The 27,375-nt window shown below is 38.1% G+C and overlaps 5 protein-coding genes across 5 annotated transcripts; 2 read left to right on the top strand and 3 right to left on the bottom strand.

The window, feature by feature from the left end:
* Positions 1–266: 266 nt before the first annotated feature.
* LOC119990525 lies at positions 267–9,345 on the bottom strand. The gene is made up of 9 exons (XM_038836489.1): positions 9,085–9,345; positions 8,700–8,782; positions 8,238–8,479; positions 7,957–8,159; positions 7,419–7,866; positions 6,971–7,330; positions 6,724–6,902; positions 3,657–6,638; positions 267–2,935 (listed from the first exon to the last, which is right to left on the bottom strand). Exons 3-9 carry the CDS (start codon positions 8,440–8,442, stop codon positions 344–346), a joined length of 6,969 nt encoding a protein of 2,322 aa, XP_038692417.1. The 5' UTR covers positions 8,443–8,479; positions 8,700–8,782; positions 9,085–9,345; the 3' UTR covers positions 267–343.
* A 2,501-nt stretch (positions 9,346–11,846) lies between these two features.
* Positions 11,847–13,152, top strand: LOC119992138 (wall-associated receptor kinase 5-like). Its single transcript, XM_038838787.1, has 2 exons — positions 11,847–12,765; positions 12,854–13,152. The coding sequence occupies exons 1-2, from the start codon at positions 11,913–11,915 to the stop codon at positions 12,898–12,900; spliced, it is 900 nt and encodes a 299-aa protein (XP_038694715.1). The 5' UTR covers positions 11,847–11,912; the 3' UTR covers positions 12,901–13,152.
* A 345-nt stretch (positions 13,153–13,497) lies between these two features.
* LOC119990901 (hydroxyproline O-galactosyltransferase GALT4) lies at positions 13,498–18,139 on the bottom strand. Its single transcript, XM_038837037.1, has 8 exons — positions 17,089–18,139; positions 16,285–16,517; positions 15,812–16,102; positions 15,587–15,715; positions 15,299–15,472; positions 14,581–14,688; positions 14,176–14,415; positions 13,498–13,993 (listed from the first exon to the last, which is right to left on the bottom strand). Exons 1-7 carry the CDS (start codon positions 17,900–17,902, stop codon positions 14,206–14,208), a joined length of 1,959 nt encoding a protein of 652 aa, XP_038692965.1. The 5' UTR covers positions 17,903–18,139; the 3' UTR covers positions 13,498–13,993; positions 14,176–14,205.
* A 1,762-nt stretch (positions 18,140–19,901) lies between these two features.
* On the top strand, positions 19,902–21,033 carry LOC119991380 (LRR receptor-like serine/threonine-protein kinase ERECTA). The gene is made up of 4 exons (XM_038837743.1): positions 19,902–20,006; positions 20,127–20,198; positions 20,407–20,604; positions 20,713–21,033. Exons 1-4 carry the CDS (start codon positions 19,902–19,904, stop codon positions 21,031–21,033), a joined length of 696 nt encoding a protein of 231 aa, XP_038693671.1.
* Positions 21,034–21,066: 33 nt separating this feature from the next.
* LOC119990902 lies at positions 21,067–27,130 on the bottom strand. The gene is made up of 9 exons (XM_038837038.1): positions 26,697–27,130; positions 25,316–25,399; positions 24,771–25,211; positions 23,682–23,817; positions 23,316–23,478; positions 22,851–22,979; positions 22,324–22,518; positions 21,508–21,630; positions 21,067–21,375 (listed from the first exon to the last, which is right to left on the bottom strand). Exons 1-9 carry the CDS (start codon positions 26,896–26,898, stop codon positions 21,268–21,270), a joined length of 1,581 nt encoding a protein of 526 aa, XP_038692966.1. The 5' UTR covers positions 26,899–27,130; the 3' UTR covers positions 21,067–21,267.
* Between the last annotated feature and the right edge of the window lie 245 nt (positions 27,131–27,375).

Here is a 27,375-nt window from a genome sequence, read left to right as displayed (position 1 = left end):
TGGGACCATGAATCCATGAAAATGTCAAATCTACCCTTGCGTATAAACTACACATTGGAAATTCTTGAACAATAGAACATCACCAACTCAATGATGAAAGAGAGAATTGAAGATTGGTTTTCAATATATAGTATAGTTGGTTGGTCGGATCGGTTGACTTATTGACCGATAATCAACCGACCCAACCCATGTCCAGCCTTACAGATGTCCCATTTTTTTTCCTTCCATAAAACTCTAGCCTTATAAAATAGAAAGAGAGAAAGAAATTCATCTAAATCAAATCTTATTAAGCTGGTAAATGTTGACTTATTGGAAATAAACACCAGCAACATATGTATCACCCTCACTTTGATCTAATACTTTCTCCTTTCATGGCAAGAGAGAGAGCACTAAGACTACCTCCACTTTCAACTGTCACACCAGGCATAACTACAGCCCTGCTTCCAACAAACCCACCTTCTTCGATTTTGATCTTCCCAAACTTGACTTTCCCTTCACCTTCATATATATGTCCAAATAGCAGAGCTTCTCTTCCTATGCATCCTCCTCTTTCAATCTCCACCATTTCAGGATTCAACAGAGCTCCCATGCTGTCTACATAAGCACCACCTTGCTCCAGCTCAATATCAGATCCCATGAGCTTCATCCATAGAGCAAATAAAATAGAACCACTAGTGATTTCCATGAAATAATCACAGACTAAAGTTCTAAAACTCTGCCATATAGTGTCCATGAAGACTCCTTTGCTCCATATGGGCTCAATTTCTCCTGCTTTTCTTTTTCCTACAAGAACCCATTTGGCCACAACACAAGCTAATGCAGCCAGCAGTCCGGATGACAACCAAAGTAAAGGAAGCAACCAATGCAGTGGGAATTTCTTGGTTTCTTTCAAGGACAGAACTAAGTTTAGAGGAGCATATATAACTAATCCCAGGAGGAAATATGGCAGAACAGTCTGTAGTAGTGGTTGAGCAAAAACAGCCCATAAGGTTTGATACCGGGTTCTTGCTAATGTCACTTCTGTCGAGTATTTCTTCTGCACTGTTGCTGCCATTGGACAACCAGAGAGGTCCACTTTAACATCGGATTGCTCTATGAAAATCCTCCAGGCCTCTGGAAGTGGTTCACCGTTCCTTAGATACTGACATATTTCATAGATCAGTGAACGACCATGATCAATAGACGCACTCTGGGAATATGATGAAGCCCGAATTACATCCACCTCATGGAGTTTAAGATAAGGATTAAACTCCAGCTTTTCTGATTCACTACTTGCAAGGTTTTGGACGATGTTAATCTCCCCCACATTGATGTAGGGGAACTCAGTTTCATCCCATGGTCTGGTGCAGTCAAGTGCAATGTCGCAGGTGGCTTCATCATGTGGAACTGGCCTGATTTGCAGCTGGAAAATGTAGCGAACACCATCAAGGGAATTCACCCGGCGTTGGAAATCATCAGCTAGGAAAAGTAAGGGTCGGGTGTCATTTTCATCCCTTGGAATTGCACCTGTTTCTGGGGGGAGTATCCCACGGGGCTCCACCTTACCAGCATCCTCATTGATACTTTCATCACAAGGCCGCAACTTGAATTTTACATACATTTCTTGTCCATCTGTAAACCTGAAGAGCCTGCAAATGTTTGAGTAGTAATGCAGATCAGCATATGAGTCAGCATGACGAAGTGATGTCCACACTGCATCACGAACATGTGGGACTCGCTTCACGTGCTCTTCCCTCGCAGGAAGCCCACAAACTAGCCATGTTGCAAAATCCGCAATTGTGCGAGCATAGAATGCGTTGCCTGTCTTCAATGTTAAGTCCATGAGAGAAGAGCCGTTATCATTTTCATCTGAGAGAATTCTTACTGCCGCACCACGAGCATCTATCCTTGCATCATCATCCGCACTCAAGCTGTTGCTGTGCCGGATAATGACAGGGTATGACTTTCCCGGGTGGAAGATCTTGTGATCAGGCAAACCTTCAATGTTGTCATAAATCCTTAACTGTCCCTTTCCACTGACGCCAATCCGATGGAAGTACCTAGACCTAACTTTCAATGTAGTAGCAGCCAAATTAGCAGCCAGATTCCCAACTATTTTCTTATATTTTGTATCCATCTCCTCTATCCGATCATCCAAAGCATGCGTAGTGCTCTTGATCATGACAGGAGTTTGGGACCCAATATAAACGCCACCATTCCGGAGAACTGAATTCACGGGAGCAACAGAAAGTGCACCAAGAATAACATCTTTTTGAATAACTGATCCGGGAAGGACTAAGCTTTGGCTCCCAACTATTGAATTATCTTGCACCTCAATCTTCCCACGAATAAACCCTCTGGAGGTATAAAATCCAGAAATGATCCGGCTAAAGTCTCCAAGATGGACCCCAGCTCCAATTGTTATCAATTCAGGGTCTGAAACTGGGTTAATGGCTCTAATAGAACAATGCTTCCCTACTTTCGCACCCAAGAGCCTCAAGTACATGCAGAAGGCTTCTGTTCCCGAAAGGAGCTTGGTAAATCTAATGTGGCAAGCAATGTTTATTCGGTGGCAAAGCCAAGTCTTGAATTGGAATTGCTTTGTCTGTTGTTTACCAGCAAGGAAATGGGTCAAGCCACAAGTGAAAAAACTGAGTATAAGACCATGAGCTAGATAAGAAATGGCCAATAAGATGGCAAAGTTAGCAGAGTATGGAAGGACACTAGAAAACATGGTGCCATATGCAATGATGGTAAATGGAATCCAGTGAAAGGCTCCAGATATGCAAAGAAATGCAAATTGCTCAGGGACCGCATGCTTCTGAGTTTGCCAAATGTAAAGGCAATATATAATTCCTGCTGAGAGACTGCTGAGAAGACCAACTGCATAAATGCCAATGATGTGGTAAATGGCACTCACTGAACTGTTGTGAAGAGCATTTTGAAGCGCTGCACCCTGGGACCACAAAGAAAGAGCATGACTAGATTCAATATTCAGAAGGGAATTTAATTCTCCAGAAGAGTTTAGTCATGTTGTATAGATAACCGATTTCATCAGGGTTATATCAGCGTCATTGAAAATTGTCACTAATACAGGAAACAACACTTTGTATATTCAATGAAGACCTTGCTAACAGTAATTTGCACCAGAACGGGTAGGATAAAGACAAATTTTGCAAAAAAGAATTGTGTGCTAGTTTTTTGTGGTGAATAGCAAAACATATTTTGTTGTCAATTGTAATGTTTTCAGCTGAGTGAAAGTATGTGCATTCTTCTAATAGTTACATTCGAACCAACAGTTTTTCATTTGATTCTGAAAAGTACCATATTGACTAGGGAATTACACTTAATTTTTTGAGTTTTTAAGTTTGTCGATTTAAGCAGAAGGGAGTTTTAGCATAGTTTTGAGAAGAAAAAAAAAATGTTTCCAAGGTTTACATTGAAATGATTTGGTCATTTGGTGTTCTCTACATTGAAATCTTAATCCTGAAAATATTAAATCATAACCTAAACAACGAGAATGAGATCTCAATTGTAGCTAATCTAGAATCTAATTAGTGCAGTTTAAGAGTCTATTATGTTCTGAGAGCAGGATCATTAGATTAGAGCCTTAGAGCCTAATTTCAGGCAACTTCTTTTATTTAGCATAATGTGGAAGAATTTTGAAAATGACATACCTTGGGAACATTATTAGCCTTGGTAGATTTAAGTACAGGCTTGCCGCCTTCACTCTTCTGCAAGGGCAGAACCTCAGCCTCCTCTCCTAATATACTCCCTTTCTGAATAATGGCATATGGGCCAACTGAGGAATTCCGGCCAATTCTGACAGGGGAGAAGCTCAAAATTCCATTCTTCACCTCATGGCTTTGAACCAATGCCCCTTCTGCAATCACAGCTCCATCTTCTATTGAAACCAGAGATGGGTCTGTAATGTCAACAGTATCTAGCACAACTGATGAACCAATCCTAGCTCCGAGCATCTGAAACCAATAATTAAGGAATACAGTTCCTCTCAAATGCTCAGCAAAAACTTTTGAAGCAATTCCTTTTGCCCTGTAAAGTGCCCACCACTTAACAAAATCAGTTGACCACATGGAAATTTCGGGGCTCAAGGCATAGTTTGGTTCTAAGAAGGAATTCCCAAAGAAACCAATGCTAACGCATGTAAGAACTGTACAAAACATCCAGAAAAGAGGAGCCAAAACCAGGGGAATCAGAAAACTTGTCCAGGGAAGGCCATCTAACAATACAATGCTGGCTGAAACCAATCTTGTAAAAGAAGAAACTGATAAGTAAACTGGAGAGCTCAGCATAACCAAGACATAAATGAGAGCAACAAGTTGGAAAAACCAGATGCCCATTTGGCGAGACTTCGATACTTCCACCACCAAATTAGCAGTATCAATATCAGCTTCCAAAAAAAGAGATGGAGAGGTCACGAGCTCAGGTTGAGACTTCGTTAAGAGATTTTCTGAGAAGCTAGCTAGTTCATCAATGCAGGCTGCTGTAAATATATCTACTGCTCCAACAGGGGCTCCTAGGAAATCTGAAAGCTTTTGAGCTGCTCTAACCACACCAATTGAATCAATTCCATAAGACACCAGGTTCTCTGTGGCAGAGATATTCTTTATAGGAACCCCAGTCTGCTCAGATACTAGCCCCTTAAGGAATTCTACTATTTCTTTATTACTCTTTTTGGCACTTGATATGGGAGAACTCGCAAGCTGAGGTCGAGGAGTTTTTCCCTCCCTACATGTCCCAGTAGTGAATGATCGAAGTAGTGTTCTTTTTGACGAAATTGGATCAGGCACAAGATTCAGAGTTCCATCAACAAACTGGTTGAGACATTCAAATCGCTTGATTTTTCCTGAGGTTGTTTTGCTAATGGTTCTGGGCCTGATCAACTGGACAGAAGCAACAGTCACCCCATGTTCTTCAGTAACACAGGTTTCAATCTGTTTGACCACATCTTTATCAACAGGTTTACCATCTCTAACCTCCGCAATTACAACCAGGCCAACCTGGTCGGAACCCTCTGGAATTGATATTCCTCTTGTTGACAAGACTTCTTCTGGAACACCAACGACGGCACAACATCCTGGGCGGAGAAGTTCAGATGAGCTCTCTACTGTCTTTTCTACATCTGCTGAGTAAATGTTCCTTCCAGCTATAATAATGAGATCCTTGATTCGTCCAGTGATGAACAACTTTCTATCAATAACTCTCCCCAAGTCTCCAGTTCTAGTGTATATCCTTCCTGGGTGGTTGCGAAGCTCATTTCTGAAGGTTTTCTTGCTGGTATCTTCTCTGCCCCAATATCCAACTCCAGCACTTGGACTACTGATCCACACTTCTCCTTCCTTTCCAGCTTCTTTGATTTCTTCCCCGCTATCTGGATTGACAATTCTGATATCAACATCTGTGTCAGATGGATCCACATAACCACAACAAACTCTTCCTTGCCAATCAACAAAAATGGGTTGTCTTCGTCCATATGCACAACTGACAAACACACAATTTTCTGCCAGGCCATAACCAGGAGCCATGACCTCTTCGGAAAGGCCAAAAGGACGAGTGATCTTGACAAATTTTTCTAAAGTTTTCTGCCTAACTGGTTCAGCAGCAACCATGAGAAATCTCATGGAAGAAAGATCATAGCTCGCAGCCTTATCCTTGTTAAAGTTAGACTCTAATCTTCGAATCACTAGTTCGAAGGCAAAGTTGGGGCCAGCACTATGAGTTGCGCGGTACTTGCTCATGGTTTGAAGCCATAAGAGAGGGTTCTTGATGAAAGACATTGGGGAAAAAAGAATTGCTGATCCACCACTGACCAAAGCTGTAAAAAGTCCACCGATAAGCCCCATGTCATGATATTGAGGAAGCCAGCTGACTAGTACTGTCTTTGAGGTGCTTTTGTATCTCCTCTTCATCAATTTAACATTATGGATTAGCCCACCATGAGTTATCATGACTCCTTTAGGATCACCAGTCGAACCTGATGTGAATTGTAGAAAAGATAAGTCATGTGGCTGAGATTCAGATTGATCAACTATATCTTCAGGAAGCAATTTTTTGTTGCTCTTGATCCAAGAATCTGTGTGCAACCATGGAAGATTTGGCCAGCTAACTGAGGATTTCCCATTTTTACCCATAAAGGAAATTAGATTCTTCACAGCACCTGCCCGAACTGCTGAGTGATAAACTAAGGTTGATAGAATTGCCACTGCATTACATGATTTAGCAATGTTTGCAATCTTTGTAAGTGCTTGTCCACCTCTTTGGAGAGGGTCTGGTGGAAGAACTGGCACCGGCAGGACCTTAGCTCTTAAGCACCCAAAGAAGGCATCAACAAAGTCCAAACCAGGTACATAGACTAAGAGGACCCTGTCCCCAGGTTTAATAGCTGGTTTTTGGATTGTCAACATTTTGTATGCAATGCAGGAAGCATTGGCATGAAGTTCTGTATAAGTCCTCTTGCAAACCACTGCTCCTTCATCACTAACCCAATTGTATAAGGTTTTGTTCCGAGTGACTTCATGAGTTCCCCAGTGCTTCAGATAGCTATCAAGGGAGGCCAGGTCTGGAAACTCGACTCCTGGGAGTTCATCCAATTTTTGAGGGCTCTTTTGGCAGCAATCTTCTTGAAACAGAAATAGACTCTGCTAGAGGGCATGCTTAAACTAAATCAGAACTTGATCCTAAATAAAAAAGAAATTCAAAAACTATATTTAAAATACAGATTACCTTAACATATGGAAGCACTGGAAAGGAATCATTACTTGCAAAGTGCTTCCAAACTAGAGACATCGCATAAGACGAATTTCTCTCTGTAAGCTCAAATGCCATAAGTCCCCCAACATAGTAAGTGTTTCTCAGACCTTGAAGTTCAGACTCCAATTTCTCATAAAATCCTTCTTTCATGTCTGCATTGATATTAAAGAATCAGCGATTCCCTCTTTTGCAGCAATTGTATAAGTAGCATTTGACATACCTTGGCTACCAACATGAGGAAAATACTTAAATCGTCGTTGTAGAACCACCTTCTCAACTTCTCCACCCATAGATTTAACTGCATTTATAGCAAACTGAGTGACAGTCGGCCCAGTGATATCGACAGAGTTGCCATACGACCAGAACAAGAAAATATCTGTGTCAGCATAGAATTTCTGCATTGCAACTGGATGTCCAATTGTTGCAGGATCTTCCATATATTCACCAAAGTAATAAAAACCAGTCTCTAAATGCTCGAACCCTTTGATCTTTAAAACTACAGTGTAGTAGTCAATCATCTGTACTTTACTGAACAATTCCTTTTCAAGCTCACCCAGATCCAAGGCTTCACTCTCAAATGCTACAGTGTGAACAATTAGTTAGGTATCTTTCTGAAGGAAAAATGAGTGGGAAGATGCAGAATGATAATAATAATGCACACAACACACCTGGGGAATTTTGAAGTGGGGATCTGTATGTTTTTCCATTTCTAAAAGGAAAGGACCCAGAGATGATGATCTTATCGAACTCCATTACTTCAAACTCCCCCTTATTGTTTTTGACATCGAAATTGGCTCCAACAGAGGTACGCTTGACAGCCAATACTTCACTATTGCAGTGAACTTCAATAGGAAGTAATTTGCTGAGCTTCTGCCAGAAGCTTGTGTATCCACCTCGAAAACGCCTAATTTTTCCAGCCATGGAAGTTCGTGTGAACTGATGGACATAAGCATAGGGCATATCTTGAACAAATCCATATCCAGAAGCGGTGTAACCATAAGCCACAGACTTGGGAACATATTTGAGTCCATGACGGTCAAGATATGCAGGAGTTAATTCTGAAGCAAATTCACTTACAGCATGGACACCAATCCGGCCTGAACTTTTTGCCTTATCCTGTATATAAAACTAGGAAAGTTATTTTTTTTTTCTCTGGTGGAATAGTCGAGCTTAAATCCAGTAATGTAGATAATCATTATACATCACCTGAAGTTCCAAAGTCAAAGGGATCATTGATACATAGTCATCTGCAACTTTGGCATCCTGATACTTGCCTGTAGAACTGTCAATTAGGGCGAGCTTGTGTGAGTCCATTTCTTCTAATTCAGACCCAACCTCTTTTGCCAAGTGAAAGATGACAGGTGCGCTGTTTGCAGCGAGAACTTGACCACCGAGATCATAAAACTTTCCTGAATCAAGTTTCACGTTTTGTCAAAAAACTTGGCATTATGAACTGTAGGTAAAAAACATTGATATCCATTTCCTACCTTCGATTTCTACTGTTTCACACATTCCGCCTACAGTGTAATGCTTCTCAAGTACAGTCACATTTTTGTAACCAAGCTTAGCTAGTGCATAAGCGGCAGATAAGCCACTTGGTCCGGCACCTACAATGCCGATTCTTGTGTTCAGAGGCAGGCATGGATGTAATTTGTTGAATTGATCTTCCATTGATTTTCCCCCCGGTTCCATCTTCGGTCAAGTTCACGTTTCCCACTGGCAGGACCTGCTGAAATAAAGCAATATAAGAGACTCGAACCTCCATCCAGTTACAGACCCTCAAATCTCACAAAGCACAAAAAAGCCGTCTACGAAATAATATACAATTTTAATCCAAAAGCCCCTCAAGGTGGTAGAATTTTTCAGAACAGAATTGGCTAAATTTTCACACATTTAGCACAAACTTATAGTAAACTTAGATGCAATGAAGAAGGGTATCCAAGACAAACCTTAAAGACGAAGACAATGAATGCTATTGCTCCACTCCAGGCTGCCTCCTCAACCAACTCGAAGTCACTGCATACAACAGTCCCTGCATTGCCATATATTGTCACTTCGAGTTAAGAAATTGGGAAAAAAAATATTTGCTCTATCGCAATGATTCAAACCAAAAATACATTACAATCTCTCTTTCTATACCATTCTTTTGGCAGGATAAAACATCTCTCTCACACAAAATATCAAACATATCAAAGGCGCAAGTTTACGCCCATCCACTCCACAACTCAAACACCACTCCCCTATCTCTTGACTTCGCAATACAGATTTAATAAAACCCTGGAGCCAAAAACGGAAAATAAAAGGAAAAACAAGCGACAGACATATACAACCAACCTTTAGAGCTCAAATGCCCAAGTGGGTTATTGCATCTAATGCCAAATGTTGCTTTAGAAATGCCAGAACTAGTCAAGGGAGCCGAAGTTGCACCGCCTTCAGACATTGCTGATCTCATTCTCGAATTTAAGCACTTGAGATTCTCCTAAAGTCCATCAAGTAGCTGACAAATTACACTGTTGATCGTGAACAATTCAAGGGAATTCTACCAATTGATCCGCATATTTCCCAATTCCCATAATCCCATCTCCTCCTTCTGCTTTCGAAAACACCGTCACAAATACGAATATACTAACGTGTGTTGTCTTTCTTTTGTGGTTTTGGGCTTACATCAATGTTTACTTTCTACACGAGTCGCGAAGGTGACCGAACTTACATGAACACATATTAATTTATATGTAAAATGTGCCTTAAGAATTTTACTTTTAGAAACTTGAAGACGAATCTCGTTTAACACAATAATAGGTCTTTCATAGAAGAACACAACTAGTGCATTGGCTAAGATAATGAAGTTGGGTGCGGTAATTCTTAACGTAAGCGTGATCCATATTGGTGTGAGCAATGGTTCATTTTACAAATTACGATATTAACAAATATATATGAATTAAGGTTATAGTACACACGAAACAGACAACCCAGACCAATTTTTATTTGAATTGGGATTCACAAAGGGTTTGGACCAACGTAGGTTAAAAAATGTCGTAACTTTAGTTTTTTTTTATTATTTCTTATTATAAATCAAATAGTATCTTTTATGAGTAGTATATATTTAGTAAGAGTAATTTTATTTATTTCTTTTTAAGTATTTGTTTCTCGTTAGAAGGATTTACGTTTTGGTTAAGATTTCTTTATTTAAGAATTGTAACCTCTTACGAGATATTCCATTTTTGATAATTATAATGAAATTGGAGAATTTGGTGGATTGAAACTAGAAAAAACTGTTAACATTTTTCGAGTTTCTCATTTGTTTTAACCACCCATTGCATTAATTAGCCTGCAAATTAAGGTTAGCATAGAGATACCAATTAGCCTGCAAAGTTGTCACAACCCTAACAAAGCTAGTCATATGAGGCCGGCCGGATTCTTTACCATAACAAAGTTTTGGCCACAAAATAATGACAATTACCAGGGTTTTCATCGATTAACTAAGCATGATAATGACCTTATATTAGTTATATACATACACACACACAAAAAATAATGATAATGATCCCAATATACAGGTAAGTCTTGTTTCCAAATCATTAGTTACCATCTAAATAAGAAGTACAGACTCACCGATACCTCAGCCAGATTCGGATTATTCTTAAGTATCAGATGATGCTTAAGTATGTTCTCTCTATTACACAATGTTGTCAGTTTCATAATATAAAAATGTGTTTCTTCTACAACTATTTACTGTTACCTTGTAACCGATCCAACTGCAAACTGCCTTTATTTCATACACAACACAAGATATATATATATATATATATATATATATATATATATATATAGCCAGAAATTCAACGCTAGGCCTCCTATCAAATTTCTATATACATATATATCAAAACAACTTAGATTAACTATATATTGATGGTTGAGAAACTGTTGGACAACTGCACAAGTTCAAATACGTAATGGCCGACTTAAATTTGGATATATACATATATATAAGTATATGATGTCACAGATTATACACGTGTATAAATAATACAAATGCATAAAGCATATTACGTATGTGTGTGTGTGTGTATATATATATATGTATATGTACTCAAGTTAATTCTTATTATATATATCAGAATTTAACTAACACTTGGTCCTGTTATCCAATTTTGAAATAACTTATTTGTTGGCACCGGTTAGATGTTGAGTTTGAGATAGTTTCAAGCTCAGAAGAGATCGAGAAGAAGAAGAAGAAGAGGAAGAGAAGAGGAGAAGAGGAGATGTAACTTGCTATCAGTATATTCATATGATCTCAAGTGTACAACATGCTTTTGGCTGAGGTAGCCTTTCATTAATGAAATACATATTCAAAAGCAACGGCTACCGACATTGAGATGACAGGAGCAGTACATATAAAGAAACAATGTAAACTGTGTCGTATAGGCACTGGGCCAAAAACAAAAGAAATAGTACAATGAAGTAATAAGAGGCCCATGAAGAACATAAACTACATCATGAGAGCCCATGATCAATAACCAAGTCTTAGGCCCAAATAAATTAGGGCAAACACAAAGGTGGAGCTCAGCTCAGCCTCATGCCCGATGGAAGAAGTCAAGGGATTCAACATTCATTTGTATTTGCACCTATCATCTAAATTCTAAACCTAAATCTTGAGGATGAACATTATTTATACCCCTTTTTTACTAAGTACATCCCATTAATCCTTTAAAAACACACTAGAATATGTTGTATTTAGTAAAAAATGGGGTGCAAATAATGTTCATTAATCTTGACAGGCGTTTTCCTCCCTTTTTGTGTTATTTATCTATTTAGTGCGCAATCATTAAAAGGATGAGATTAGGCACTCAAATCAATTGGGCTCCAAAAATGTAAATAAATTATTGTCACCCTTTGTTATAAGGCTGGAAAGGACAGGAATCTTTGAAATAATAACTAATACATTAAAGATAAAATGAACAACAATATAAGATACGGTGCGTTTTGACATATGACGAAGGCTTTTCACAATGTGCATTTTGGCTTGTTTTGTATGCACTTATCAGCTTGCTTGTTCACACAATATGTGTGTATATATATATATATATATACACACACCATCGTCCCTTTCACATTCCACTCATATATTACACACTCTCCCTCACTTTTCTAGACAGCCCAAAATGAAGATAACTTCTTCTTTCCATGTCCTTTGCTTCCTTACTATCATCTCTCTTCCATCTCTAATTTCAAGCCAATCCTGCCAAAGATCCTGTGACAAACTACCCGTCAAGTACCCATTTGGAACCGGCTCTGGCTGCGGCGATCCGCGCTTCCAAAAATACATAAACTGTGACCAGCAAAAGCTCACCTTAACCACCCACACTGGCTGCTACCCAGTCACCAACATAGACTATGCTAACCAAGTCATATACATCTCTGATCCCTCCATGTCTACTTGTTCTTGCACACAACCAAGCAAAGGCTTTGGCCTAGACTGGGATGCTCCATTCTCTTTTCATGATGATACTGTCTTCACTCTACTTGACTGTTCAATCTCCTCATCACCTATTTATCAGTCAACTGGCATCAATACTGGTGATAACAGCTCTCTAGCTCCTATGTGTGATAAAGAAGGAATACCCATATGTAGTTTTTTGTACTCCTGCAGGGCAATTAGCATGCTTAGTCTCCCAATATCTACCTGTTGTGTTTACACACCCGTCGATCTCGGACCGGCGTTCGAGATGGATTTACGGAAGCTGCAATGTTCTTCGTATTCCGGGTTTTATAGCTTCAACGGGCAGGAATCTAACCCTGATAACTGGAAGTATGGGATAGCTCTGAAGTACAAGTTTAATGTGTACAATGACTATCCCAGTAATTGTGCAGATTGTGAAAGAAGTGGTGGAGCTTGTGGCTATAGTGGGAATTACAATTCATTTGTTTGCAACTGCCCTAATGGGATCAACACCACATCAGATTGTGTCTTCCCATCTTATAATAATGCTTTAAGGTTTCTCCCATGGCAGAGAGGTAAGTGTGAGTTCTTCTTCTTCTTCTTCTTCAGAAACTTCTCCGTTAAATTTTTAAAAATATTCTGGAAATTGCGATATTGATGCAGGCATTTGGGTAACTTCTCTTTTGGCATTGCTTTGGAACTTGCCCTAGACTATGAAGATCATCAATAAACAACAAAGGAGGGAACCTACAAACTGCATATGTTCTGGAGATAAAGTTGTCTAGTGACTCTAATCTGAAAGAGGCCTTAAGTTCATGTTCACTTTATGCTTTGTAGAAGCATTCATTTTCTGGGTTGTAATGCATCTTCATATGTAAGAATTGTGTGAATTAAGGACAACAGTCCCAAATTTTCCGTATTTTTTAAATCTTAGTACAAAGTGCAGAATCAAAACTTCTTGGTACAAATCTTCTCCCTGACACCATATAACTTGCCAAGTTAGTAAAAAAATTTAAAAATGAATGGTTGTGAGTGCTTTAGGAAAGGCAAAGTTGAGGCACAGCTTGTAAAGTGGAGCTAAATGGAATAGAACATACAGTTTTTAAAAAACTGGAGAATGAGTTTTTCTTTCTTTTGAGTAGTCTATCCACTAAGAGGGAGTAACTTTCAAAGAAAATGTTCTTTCTTTAGCACTACTTTTCTCAGCAAGTTCCACAAAGCGATAAAGAGAGCTTTATACCCCACATTTCTATTCTCCCGCATCTAGCATCAGTATTGATTCAAGGTGCGCAAACAACAATGGTAAGTGCTAGCTAGTTTGTTATGATAAAAGAACAAGTTTGAGAACTCTCAACAGAGATTGAACAAAAGAATGTAAGCTAATAATTTGACAATGTGAATACCAACAAATATATCATTTAGCAGTCGCCAGAAAGATGCTAACGAGGTTTGCCGAACCCACCCTCCATGAGACGAAGAAGGAGGATTGATGACCATTGAACACGACCAGGGTCGAAAGATAGAGTAGACAGAGTATGTGTCAGGAGATGCTGGGGGAGATGACTGTCCTCTCCACCTCAACCTTGAATGAAGCCAAATTGGGAGCTCAGAAGCGAAGTAACTATTCCAGGAAGCCCCATTCTCAAAGAGTAAAGGATGAAGGAAATTTGGGAACTTTCATAAATATAGTGGAGGGGGATGTAACTAGAAACAGAGGCATAACCAGCTGCTCCCGGTATTTTTGCAGAGGGATGCCAATTTCTTCCTCCTGTGAAATTCTACTCTATATTGCCCTTGAGCATCCTATGGTACCATTAAAAAAAGAAAAGAAAATGGGAGACAATTAAAACAGAAAACAAAAGAAAGAATAAAGAATTTTGAAGAGCCCAGTGTATCTAACTCATAATCCGTCATATATATACAAGGAACCATACGATAACAAAACTGATTTTCTGTGTTCTCTTTCAAATTAATCTTTATCATACCTGAATATCATTTTTGCTATTGTACGATGGTCATCTCATATTGCAGCACTGAGGTTTAACTTGATTTTGTAATTTTTTCCACAGGCATGCCATTTGTCTTGGAGACTGGTAATGAGCAGTGTGATAATCTTCAATGCATCCAAACTGGCAAAACTTCAAGCTGTGCACATACTCCACACGTTTCAAACTTTGGAACTGCTCTACCCACATCCCCATGCTCACATCTTCCATCTTGAACAACTGCACCAAGCAGCAATGAGTTTAAAAACATACTGTGGCAATATACGAAAATGGCACAAAGCGACAATGCGACATGCACAGGAGTGTCGTATGCCACATGCGTAAGGGCTTATACACAAACGCAACTCATATAATCAAGAGCAAAAGTAGATTACTGGAACATACTCTCAACTTGTGTCTTTCGAATTCAGTAACAACAAACTTTGCAATGTCAGATGATATGATGTAACCCGGACCATTAGCATAGGGCGGATAATCTTCTTCAGGCCATTCCTGGAGTTCATAACAAAATGAAATTTCATGTTCGTGAGATCACAACAATTATACCCTCACACAAGTTAATAACAACTTAAAAATAGGCGCTAAGAGTAATATTCAAGCTAGAAATAACTCTGGACCGCGTAGAATGTTAAGCTAAGCCTCAAGACCATTTTAGGACTTGTACATAGAATTGTTCCGGTTATAGTTTCTCCTTGTCAAATGCAGCCCAGTCTATATGATCAGCTGAGACCGTGAAAATCAGCTCAGAATAAACAAGAGCAATAAGTATCGTCTCGATGATAAAAAAACCTATTAAGATGCAAGTTCTAACAGGGCGGAGAATTTTTTAAACAATAACAGAAAATCTCCAACTACCAGCTCCAGATGAAAGCTTAGCATGACCATTTACATGATATACAGTGCCTTGTCAAGAGACAGAAGTATCTAAGATTTAAGAAAGCCTATGAAGTGAGGATACAGACAAAAAAAAAATCATAAAAATGTCAATGTATAAGAAACAACAATTTAACTCCTGAACAAGTAAGTGGACGAAAGTACTGCCGCCAAGCAGAAGAGGAAAGTGAATTCCCTAGGGACTGTTGAATCAGAATAATTCATGTACCTCATATGTCACTGCCCATTTTCCATGACGCAAGGGCTTGTGGTTGTAGTTCATATTTCCTACATACAGACTTCTATCTTCGTGGACTTTCTTTACCTCTTTGAGAACAGTATCCACCTTAACAAACGTGTCATCATCACACTTCATGATATACTTTGCATCAACTGTGCGAAGCTGCAAACAATCTCGTAATGTGAGAACATACAAGGAAACAAAGAAAATAGGCAAAAGAAAAGGAGAAGGAGCATATACATTAACTAACAAGGTAAAAAGTCTGCAACCACTCACCCCGTATTCACAGATTGCGACAGTCTTCAGTACAACAAGATCATACTTATCCATGTAAGGAACAATGACAATATCACCAAAATACTCTGCTTCTCTCCTTAGCTCCACATTTACTTCCTTTCTTCCATGCTAAAAAATAATAAAATTTTGTAAATATGGCTATTATCAGCTTCCACTTGAAAGAAGGTCCCTAATACGAAACATAACGCTCGTTCTCATCCTTACCACTGCAACAAAAAATCGAGCCACTGCTTTAGAAGATTGTATCAATTCATGCTGTATCCAAGACTTCCTCACCGCCATCCGCTCAGAGAAATGGTTGCCAGCAGAAAGGATGCCAATGAAAAATTCAACATCACCATCAGGAAGAGGTGGAGCTCGCCATTGGTTTAACATTTCAAGATGCTTTTTTGGAGCAAAACTTGGATATGAAGTGGGTAAGGAAGCAGCAAAAATAGAATGCACATCAATGTCCCCATTCAGCGTAAACCCTGTGGCATCCTCAAGGGCATATCCCTGTAATTATTACAAAGGCTTTCAAGACCTTCAGAATTCATTCTAGATTTGGACATATTCAAGAAAGAAACAACAAAAATAAATAAAGATGATAGAAGAAGGTTCCTCTAGAATATAAAAATATGTACAAAATTAAGGATGCTCCTTCCATAATCATGAATTGTTATCTAAAGGTTACTCACAGTTCGATACGGAAAAGAAGTAACATGTCTCCCATCTACAGTGATGTGGTAACCTTCCAAGCCAGCCATTAGGGTAAGAACAAACAACTTGCCCTCCGCAAAGGGGTACAACCAATCCACTTTCACCTTCTTTGTTCGCCCAATTAGCCTATTCAACCACCATTGTGCCTTTGACTCTTCCATGTGATCATCATCGCCACGAATCCATTTCTCACACTTCACCTGCCCATCAACTTAAGGAAATCCATAGAATCAGCAATAATTTGAAATAACTTAATCGACAAAACCAAATTAACAGCAGAAAACAATTAAGTGAGAGCTTGGACAAGCAAAAAAGTTTGGACTTAGATTCAATTGCGATTGAGTTTAACAACTTCAATGAAAATAAGACCTTGACTCAATCAAATCCAAATATTTGGTTTTAAGCATCTAAACACCTTATCATAGCATATAGTAAGAATGAAGTTGCAAAATCTTTTAAGCTTTTCATTAAGAAGCATGATACAGTGATATTACTACACCAAAAGAAAGGACACCATCTACAGTGACAATATAACAGTTGAAAATCCAAATATGCTTTCACCAACTCCTGGCGAATGTGAGACTCCGAATTGAGATTGCTCTTAAACTTCGCTTTAGCACTATCCAATTAACATTCACTTACCACATTAAAGTTATTCGCACACAGTCGACAACTAAAATATCATAAACATCTTATGTACCTCAGATTATTTTCAATGCCATTAACATCAAAATCCACATAAAAAGATCATATATGGGAGAACATAATGGAATCCTACTAACCAGTCTCTTCATCAGCCCTGGATTGCCAACCCTCACACCTCAATGCCGTCCCCCACTGCATTCGATAGCAAGTATTTTGCTCGATCACAGGCTTCCCACTCCAGTCACCCTTTAATCTCGGATTGAAATGCAGTATTCTTGGTGGGTCCTCCCCATCCACCGTATTGAGCCCCTGCAACTCTAACATGAACTGCGACACCATTTCCTCCTCCCCATCCTTCACCACCGCTATTTTCGGGTTGTTCTCGGCATGGGCCCACCTCGGCACACCAACAACCGTTATTTGGGACCCCAGCGTCAGCCCGCATGGCAGAACCAAGACCCGTCCCCTCGAACGGAGCTCCGATCTGGATAGCGATATCGAATCAGGGCATGAAATTGAGCGGTTCTCTTGGTCGGTGGACGGGGTCAGGTCGATTATCTCGGACTCAATCTCGTCCCAGAGTTTCTTGCCTTGAACCCACGCGTCTTTGGCGGCCTTGTGGAGCACCGAGAACTCATCCCTACTGGCATCAACGGCGTCGAATGCGCTATCATTGAAGAAGAGACCCGAAGTCCTCTTAAACTCTCGCATTCGCCGCTCTAGACGGATAGACGCGGATTCATCATCAGGCGACCCGAAAAGGACGGTTGTCGGCGATGCGTCGCTGAGAGAACCGTCGCCGGAGGCAAACCCAGACCCAGTTTTGAAAAGGAGAGGGATTTCAAAGCTGATAAAGAGAAGGTAGATGAAGAGGAGGCCGATTAAGACCTGAATCAATGTTACTCGACTCGAATTTGATGGAATTAAAGCCTCAAACTTGGCTCGTTTCATTGCTTCTACTGATTTCGTTCTCCAAAGCCCACGAAGTAACAATCCTTTCTCTTCTAAATTTGCTACTCAAGGGGTCTGGTTTTTGAAACCTAAATCTAGAAATCGATTACTACCGACAAGGTCTAATTTGGTCTTTTAAACCTTCTCAATCAAGAATTTGAACTGGAAGAGTGAAAAGGACCGACGAGTAATCGTGCCCGAAAACCTATATAGCCAAAGACCTATATAACCCGATACTTGGATTGCGTCACTCCCTAAATAAGCATATAATATATCTGATAAATCGTGGGGGATATATGTAAACTAGTAGTATGCTCGCGCTTCGAGCGACACATAATTAATTTAAAAAATAAATATTATTGATAATTTTTCGATACTTTATTATCATAATAAATAACAGAGCTTGAATTATAGAAAATGAAAATAATTATAAGATGAACAAATAACTACAATACATTTTTCTCAATATGTTAATAAATAATTTTCTAATAATGGGCGAAAAATTTGATGCATAAAGAAAAAATATGCTCAGAGTTTAACAATTATTTTTTGTGTTGGTTTTTTGAACAAAGTTGTAAAATAACTAAAAAACATCTCATAAATTATAAATTCTATAGAAAATATAGCGCACCTTCTTTATCTCCTAGTTTTTACATCTCATTTATTATTGCTTCTTATGTCAGCAAGCCACAATTTTTCATACTATGTCAATAAGCATATATAATATATAATTTGTTGTACTATGTATCTCACATTTGATTAAATTCTTCATTTGTATGATCATCCACTAAGGGATTATTTTATACGGGATCATTGGGATCATCCTCTATGAAATCTCCTAAAAATGCATCATAAACTGGATCTTTTCCATCATCATTGGTTGTTGTTTGACAACTAATTCCATGATTTGTAGGGACATATCGTTAGGAATTTTGTTGAAATTGTTCATTTTTCCCATGAAGTTTTTGTAGTATGTCTTAGAACTTTATTGTAATATTATATGTTTTTGTGTGTTATTTTATACTTATATTGTGAATATGTTTCATTTAAGCTTTTATCTTTTTGTTTTTATATGCAATTAATAGGTGATAATTGATATGACTATTTGTTGTATTATTAAATATCATTTTAAAATTATTTGTATATTATTAATTGTATATGCTTGTGGGTCTTAAAGTTATTTAATATATTTAATTTTTTCTTTTGTTTTTTGTGTAGTTTTTTTAGAGGCATCCACGTGACACCAAAGATAAGCCTTTTGGATCCTCCATTATATATATATAGATTGATTGATTGATTGATTTGAACCAACTCGTCACCCCTGAGTGAATAGAGAGTAGAGAGGAGAGGACTCTTATTAATAGACGAATATGTGTAATTTTTGAAAGAAATGAGAGGGGAATGGAGGGTTAGGTCACAAACTTTGTTTGGAAACAAAAAGATTGCGAAGGTGTTTAAATGACAAAATTGAATGAATGGATTATTCTAATATGACATCCAAAAATAAATAATCACGTGCCGTTGATTTTTTAGAAGGAAAAAAAATTAGACAAAAACACAAATACACAATTCTTTACAAATACATGATTCTTCGCAAAAACACGATTATACTATTCACATCTTCTTCGAAGATACAAACATATCAATGTTTCGGGATTTAATTATCAAGGTAACTCTTTATGCAATAAAAAAATAATTTGAAAATTGATTACTATTTTATGATGAATTGTATAATGATCATGTATGACATCATTTTTGAACGGTATAAATACAATAACAAGAATTGAACCAAATATGTTTTCTAGACAAACAATTTGTTTGCTGTTGACTGTTGAGGAGATGGCCAAACCACGTGTTCATACAGCGTGTCAACGTCGGTCAACTTCATGAGATTCTAAGGTTAAATTTTAATATTTACTTGTTTTATTTTATAAGCATTTTTATAACACATAGAAAAAGTAGTAGTACATTAAAATAGGACCGTTGGGACTAAGAAAGCATGATTTTGAAGGGTGGGGCTGGGCCAGACTTGGTTGTGGACCTTTCATGGTTGAGAGATGTCGTTATCCACTCCACGAACAACTACTTTGATTACTCAGAACTAGTGATAACACACAATACATATATTTTTTTTGTTCTTTTTGGTTAATTAAAGTAATTCCTTTGTGTTCTTGTTTTCTTTTAACAAGAACCTCAAGAGCAGTTCGTTGTTGGGTTGGGTTAGATCAAATCCATTGTGGGCAACCAAGACTCAAACCAACACCTCTCAATCTTCGATGATGGATGGATAGATGGGGTACCTACAAAGGAAACTGCGTAGTTTCCGCTATGGTTGTCCGATTTGTTTTGAAATTTTAAAAACAATATGGGTCCCACACTATAAAACAGATCGAACAACATTGTGAGAAACTGCAGGGATTGTCTACAATTTCCACTGCAGGGACACCCAACTCCGTGATGGGCTGGACTCGTTTGAGATAGCTAATCATGTAGTTGTCTAGCAGGAGAAATGCCAGCATGGTTGGGGAAACCACACACAGCTCTATTTGTTAAATCTCTCCAGGAATTCGCTTGTTTCATCTATTCCTGATTCGATTACGAGGTTGCATTATCTGGGTGTTCTAGATCTTCACTCAAACCAGCTAACAGGACCCATCAACAAGGTTTTTGACATAGAGAAGAATGCATGTCTCGACGGCTCAGTAACATACATCGATCTTTCCAATAACAGCTTTTCCAGTAGTATTGATCGGATTGGATAAGGTTCACAATGTGGTATCCAGTTTCTGAATTTATCACATAACAATCAGGATGGTAGAGTGCCCAAAACACTTGGAAACTTGAGAGCAATGCAGACTTTGGATTTCAGCTGCAATAAGTTGGGTTTCAACTTGCCAGAGACTTTGGCAAATGCAAGTTCACTGGAGAAGCTGAAGCTGCGGAGAAACCACTTCGCAGATAGGATACCAGTTGGAATTCTCAATTTGGGAAAGCGGAAGGAAATGGATTTATCCGATAATCGGCTACTGGGGGAAATACCTGCAAGAACACCTTTCAACAACTTTCCAGAGAGATCTTACTCTGGAAACAAAGATTTATGTGGTAAACCTCTTAGTCCCTGTAAGGCTTGAGACTCAGTCAGTCTCTTGCAATCTTAAAAAACATAGTAAAACTTGCGCAATAGCGTCTAATTAAGATATTATCGTTTAATACAAGTGTTAAACGATAACCACTCTCTCCCTGATTCTCATGTGCAAACATGTGTGTTCATGCCATTGTTTAAGATACACAAGATATAAGCCGAAGATTTCTGTTAAATTAGATTTTATTTATTTTGCGCCTTACATCAAAAAGTATGTGTATGATCAAAGGGGATCTTCATTCAACCTCAGTTGATGATAATTCATATAATCAATTCCATTCAATCGTATACAACATAAGATCTGCTCTGGCAACTCTTCAGCTTTGTTCCCCTGTTTTAAAAAATGCAAAATAAAGGCTTGAATGAATGCATAGTCTCAAGAACTAGCTTCAGAAAGAGAAGTATAGCAGACTTGTTCAAAAGGAAAAGAGACAAGACTATTAATAATAAGAAGAAAACTTGCCTGAATAGTGAGGCCAACATCCAAGATGCAGATCTTTAGTCTATCCAAGAATGCTTCAAAACCTTTCCTAGAAATATAGCTGAATCTGTGCATATCTATGTCAATCTCAAAGTAATTTTCTCCCTGAAACAAAAACACGGATATAGTACAGTACAATTAATCATTATAACCGGTTCATATTCCCTAGTCAGTATCCATAAATTAGTAAACACGTTTGTACATGAAATCATAATACTGTGTAGGCATTAACTGAACAATGAGTGATCTGTCAGTGCTAATACTGAAAATAATTAGACTAGAGAACATGCATATTTTATTGCAACACCACTAATAGGGTAGCACTAAGCTATCGGAGTGAAGAAACGTAGTATAAAAATTACTTTAGATGTGCTGCGTAAAGAATGATAATTGGTATTCCTTTCGGTGGCATAAAACCGTCACTATGATTACCAGTGCTAAATGGCAATGAGATGATTGAGTGTTTAATCCCATTTATACCATCATCAACAAATACAACAAAAAGCAAAAGAACAAACGGTTATTGCATATTGCCATATGGAAGAATATGGCCTCTCAACTGGCTCATTTCAAATTTGTAAAGAATATCAGTCACAGATGTAGCATGTACGACTTTGACTGGAATGGACACGTCGTATTCTCAACTAAAAAAAGGTGGTAAAGTATCAAACACGATATTAAACAGTGAGAAATACAGTACTGTTACAAAATCTAACATACATATATTAAAATAAGTATTTTAACTAAAGACAGTAGAGAATGGATTAACACCTAACTAAATATTGGATACAGACTTACCGAATAAAATTCATGTTGAGGCCGTGAAAGAACTGGTTTTTCATTGTAAGCCTGCATAAGCTTCCTCTCCGCCGCACTTAAATGGAGATCTTCAACATTTCCAACACGGCCCAATATCTTTAACCTTTCCCGAAAGGGTACAGTTGTATCTGCACGAAAACCTCTTACCTTCTCAACCTCGTCATCAATCAATCTCTGTTTAAGAGGCAAAAATATAAAACAACAAAATTTCAGTTGCAGACGCGCAAGAATGAAAAGAGCAACTGTAACCAGATCCTCAAACCTAGGCAAAAAAACATAATAAAATCAGATGGTAAGAAAAATATTTCTCAAGTTAACAGAATGTGATGTCAAGACAACAAATATGCAAGACTATTGCTAGTGCAGAGTCTACTGGCACAAATGTGCGTGTAGCCTTACTCTGAATTGCTTTGAAAACCATGATGCAGACGTAGGAAAGATGGCAAGCATAGAACAACCTCAAAGCAACAAAATTCAAATGTGAAATTATATTGACATTATCTTACTCTGATATGTTCTTGAAAGTGAGATGGAAGGTCCTTAGCATAAGTGTCAGAAAGCTTGAAATACAAAACAATACTCATTCCTTCTCCATCAGTTTCATTCAGAAAAATGGTGGCAGGATATAATGGAATCTGTAATGAAAAAGCATAGAAAATTAATCTTTAATTATCTTTAACATGCATATACAATAAATTAACATTATAATGTATTTGTAACTCATTCATAAAGATATGGATCTTTGAGGGACCAAATTTGATGAAATACAATATTGACTTCTTCATAGAGATAATATCCATATGATAGAAACCACTAAAATATTGGCGAAGTTAACTTATAGCCCTAATCTTTAAGTTTACGTCATCTTTACCCTTTACTGGTCAAGAATTATTGAGAGGGAAAATAATGTTTAAAGAAAAGGGAAATATGCATGCAAAAACAACTACGAACAACAGTGAATAGAGGAATACCTGAACATTTACAACAAGGATAGGTGGGAGTTTCCCAGAAGAATTAAAAGCAGGAAGTGACACAAAACGAGCAATGTGGTCAATTTTTCGGGGAGACAAGAATACATCAACACCAAATGGATTGTATGCAGCATGGTTTGGAGCTAATTCCTTCTTCTTGTCCCTGCCATACAAAAGTTGGTTTGTAAAGTGAAATGGGAGGTACTCCACCAGATAATAACGATCCAGTTACGTATACAGGAAGGCTATTGCATGAAGAATCATCAAATCAAATCAACACAAGATAAACATACAAAGGTAACATATACAGCATCATACAGACAAGTGCCAGGCAGAATGAACTAACTAATTGAATTAAAGCCATACCTAAGATAAGTCACTCCCCGAACTTTGAAAGAGCCAGGCTCAATGAAAGACCAACTGTCGAGAATTTTCTTCTCTCTTGGACAAAAAGGTACTTGCATACCAGCAACTGGGTTTTGCAGGAGCTCCTTTGAAGAAACTGAAATATCATAACATAAATTATCAGTAGAGTATCTTCTAGATATTCAATGTAAATTATAAAAGATCCAAGACACTTATGGTTTCGCATTAAACGGAACTAACTTCATTCAGTAAACTTACTGGGAAGAAACGGAATTGAAAAAATCCAAATATATTTCTTTTGTTGAACATTCTCAACCACAACAAAAGCATCAATAGCTATATTGATATCAGAAGTCAGAGTCACCTGTGTATGAACAAAAATCCCAAATAAAATACCAATGTTATGCACAAACATGGTTCTGATCCTCCCAAGAATCTAATACTGAATTCGCATTCCTTACTCCATCTATGCCTTGGGTGTCCAAATAATGGAAAATACCCTTAAGCAAGTCAGCACATTCTCAACTTCATGTCTTACCAAGGAAGCAGCAGATATATTGTAAAACAATATCTATGGCTGCGAAAATTATTAGCTTGTATGCTACTGAAATGTCAGAAAGTTGTAATCCAAACTGAATAAGCCTTCAAGTCCTGTTGTTCCAGTTGTGGTTACGTTAATTTGTGTCAACGACATAAATATAAATGACCATGAGATCCAATCTCTGGTTATTTATGCTTCTTTGCTTATTGCAAATTGTGACTGAACCCTCTAGATTTGACTGTAGTTGTGGAAAATTATGAAATAGCAGATAATAGCATCTTAATGTACAGCATGAAGAAAAACAACAAAGCACTACAGGACTCAGAACATTTTATTGTACGAAAATATTAACAGAAAAAAACTAAACTGAACAAATACTAAAAGCGAGTGAGTCTTGAAATCTTGAAAAATCCAATATAAGAGATCAAGATATGATATTGGCCAAATCATCGAAGAAATTTTCCTGAATAACGATTTAATGATTATCACGAACCTTCTTCGGCAACACAAAGAAAAAGCAGCCATTAATTGACAGTAAGCAAACTCACATAAGGTATTGCTACTCTGTCCTTCCTTCCATTTGAACGACAGTCTTACGGCAGCCTTTTTCCTTGTGCTTGGAGGGCTAGAGCTAAGAGATCTTCGCTTTTCAACTGATGGAACAGTGGAAATACAAGGCAAGCAATTGCTTGGAAGAATTCCACAATTGTCCAGTATTCCTTCCTCTTTGCGGTAACTTTCATCCGCAGAGGAGGAAATTTCATCAATGAACACAGGCTGATTTCCTTCATTTGAACGCCCATCAGATTTTCGCTGGGCATCAACATCCTCAGAACTTATGACCTGTACATTTGAATGTTTAGAAACCTCACTAACTAAGCTGCATGCAGAGTTCCCTATTGATAAATCCCCTGGTTTCTGTATCTGATCACTGGAGGAAGTGTGTTGTACATTGACCATACCCTCCAAGCCATTAAGTGATAGCACATCTGCAAAATTGAATATATCCAGAGTCCATGATATATATCTCCAATCAATCAGTACGGATACAATACAAGGAACGAAAAATGTACAGCATCTACAAATAACATACCATCAGGAATGCTTACAAAATCATCCTCACAATCAGACTCAAATATAGCAGCAGAGTCAAACCATGCTTCATCAATGCTTCCAACTGCATCCATTGAATTCCAGTAAAAACCAGTTTCAAGCTATATTAATCATATCAAAGAAATAGCATACAATGCTATACATGAACTGACAATGATGATTACTCTAATCTACTGTATCAACAAGGAAACAGTACATCAGGCCAATAAAGGATTCATATCGACAAGTGCTGTAAACTTAACACAAGTTTTGTATAGCATTTTATGAGAACAGCACAGAAACTAGAAACAGTATGTGGACGCAGAGAAGAGTCAAAGGTGCATTCAATGGTCAAGTGTTGGGTTCAAATACTTTTAAGGACCTCTATTACTTTGAAGTATTCGGTATTCATACTCTTACCAGTGTTTTGATGCAGGTGCCTTTGTGTAAGATTCGGGCTCTGGTAACTCAAGAAAAATAGTAAACAGAAATTCTAATTTAATTTTCAAAATTGTTGCAGGAAAACAGATAAAGATGAAACACTAAGAAGTGTTGTCAAGTTAACCAAAGTTTAGCACACCAATTAATTGAAGCAAATTAATGTTGGATACCATACATTACTCTTAAACGATTATAAAGCTCTTTAAAAACTTTAGAGAAACAACTAATTATTACATTTTGTAAATCAGAAACCAAAGAGTTCAGTTTTGATAAAAAAAATCAAAGGTAGCAAATAATGCGCCTTATAAGTTATAAATGAAGCATATTTTGGATTAAGTGCTGGGAAGCCTGCAGTGACAAGGAAGGAAGACTAAGGTGAAGGAGAAAAGGCCATCAATTCATAGGACTCTATAGTGAACTCAGTAATTCCAGTGACACTTACAATTAACAATGTCCATTCAATGTCTTTGTGAAAATCCACCACTTCAAAGTAAGATTTTTCTCTCAAATTTTCCAAACAAACATATAATAGATAGGAGCTCATTTATAAGCTTGATAAAAATGGAAACTACATCCGTAATAAAACAATCCCACAAAGAAGTACATCATGCAACTCATTTTCTCCGCAGATCCAACCACATCTATCATGGCTTAGACAGACCCTAGGAGATTCCAATTAATTGCTGATATATTCATAAAAAAAAACCCTGCACGTTCATAAGAGAATAGTTATTTTTTCTTGGACGAATAAGAATTCACACTTTTAACAGGACTATCTTCTCATATCATAAATCCACATTTAATGCTACGCGATTAAAAAGCCAAAAAAACACAAACCGATAATCACATTCTGAAAGACATGAAAAAGAGGTAAGAAATCAAACATCAGGATCAACCAAAACTAAAATACGGAAAAATATGGACAGAGGTAATATTTGGACCATGCAAAGCCGGATTTGTGAAGGAGGAGCGACGGTCAGATGGGACGGACTTATCAGCAGTATCCAGAGATCGGTCATATAATCCAGACGGCAATCTCCTCTTTAGAATTCTCCTTCTCTTCCAATTACTCTTCTTGTTCTTCTTCGACGACCTCAATTTCCCACCGACACAACCGTCCGGCGTCGACACACAAGCCCCCATCTCTCCCCCTCCCTCCCTCCCTCTCTCTTTCTCTCTCAAAATCAATCAGTCCTCACCATCTCCCCCACAAAAGCAACCAAGCAAGACTCACACACACTTGATCGATTCTCTTCTGCAGAGAGAGAAAGAGATAGAGAGAGTTAACAACCGTATCGCGTACAATCACAACAACAGCTAGCGTTTGTTGTAGCAGTTCTGAGAAGACCCAAACACACGGCCCCTCTGTATGTAAAATCAATTTTATTTAAAATATCAAGTCAATATTAAATAAGAGAGGAGCCGCAGTGACGGCAGTTGTTGACGTTGTTGGTGGCTGTTTGCGTAAATACGGCATCTAAATGGGACTGGTAGTGGTGGGGTCGGGAACGGGCCCACCGAGTGAGAAGGCCAGATTGTTCCACTTGTCAATGCCATGTAAACCCGAACGAACGTGTGGGTTTTCTGGCAATCCAGTCCAGTACGTGGAACTTTCTCTGT

The sequence above is a fragment of the Tripterygium wilfordii genome, chromosome 22 (assembly GCF_013401445.1).
Source record: "Tripterygium wilfordii isolate XIE 37 chromosome 22, ASM1340144v1, whole genome shotgun sequence".
Lineage (NCBI taxonomy): Eukaryota > Viridiplantae > Streptophyta > Magnoliopsida > Celastrales > Celastraceae > Tripterygium > Tripterygium wilfordii.
The sequence above is the reverse complement of the archived record's forward strand: the minus strand, read 5'-3'. Positions and strand labels throughout refer to the sequence as shown.

Excerpts from the sequence above, each read along its gene's own strand:
- LOC119990525 (XM_038836489.1), bottom strand. The coding sequence starts at position 8,442 with ATGGAACCGGGGGGAAAATCAATGGAAGATCAATTCAACAAATTACAT. Across the intron at positions 7,867-7,956 it reads CTTTGACTTTGGAACTTCAG|GATAAGGCAAAAAGTTCAGG; the intron begins GTGATGTATAAT and ends TTTTATATACAG. Across the intron at positions 6,639-6,723 it reads CAGTGCTTCCATATGTTAAG|AGTCTATTTCTGTTTCAAGA; the intron begins GTAATCTGTATT and ends GCCCTCTAGCAG.
- LOC119992138 (XM_038838787.1), top strand. The coding sequence starts at position 11,913 with ATGAAGATAACTTCTTCTTTCCATGTCCTTTGCTTCCTTACTATCATC. Across the intron at positions 12,766-12,853 it reads GTTTCTCCCATGGCAGAGAG|GCATTTGGGTAACTTCTCTT; the intron begins GTAAGTGTGAGT and ends ATATTGATGCAG.
- LOC119990901 (XM_038837037.1), bottom strand. The coding sequence starts at position 17,902 with ATGAAACGAGCCAAGTTTGAGGCTTTAATTCCATCAAATTCGAGTCGA. Across the intron at positions 15,473-15,586 it reads TCGCAATCTGTGAATACGGG|CTTCGCACAGTTGATGCAAA; the intron begins GTGAGTGGTTGC and ends GATTGTTTGCAG. Across the intron at positions 14,416-14,580 it reads TCGAAAGACACAAGTTGAGA|TTGTTCAAGATGGAAGATGT; the intron begins GTATGTTCCAGT and ends TGCTTGGTGCAG.
- LOC119991380 (XM_038837743.1), top strand. The coding sequence starts at position 19,902 with ATGATTTTGAAGGGTGGGGCTGGGCCAGACTTGGTTGTGGACCTTTCA. Across the intron at positions 20,007-20,126 it reads ACTTTGATTACTCAGAACTA|ATCAAATCCATTGTGGGCAA; the intron begins GTGATAACACAC and ends GGGTTGGGTTAG. Across the intron at positions 20,199-20,406 it reads ATGATGGATGGATAGATGGG|GAGAAATGCCAGCATGGTTG; the intron begins GTACCTACAAAG and ends GTTGTCTAGCAG.
- LOC119990902 (XM_038837038.1), bottom strand. The coding sequence starts at position 26,898 with ATGGGGGCTTGTGTGTCGACGCCGGACGGTTGTGTCGGTGGGAAATTG. Across the intron at positions 25,212-25,315 it reads TTTTGTAAGCATTCCTGATG|ATGTGCTATCACTTAATGGC; the intron begins GTATGTTATTTG and ends TCAATTTTGCAG. Across the intron at positions 22,980-23,315 it reads TCCTTGTTGTAAATGTTCAG|ATTCCATTATATCCTGCCAC; the intron begins GTATTCCTCTAT and ends TTTTCATTACAG.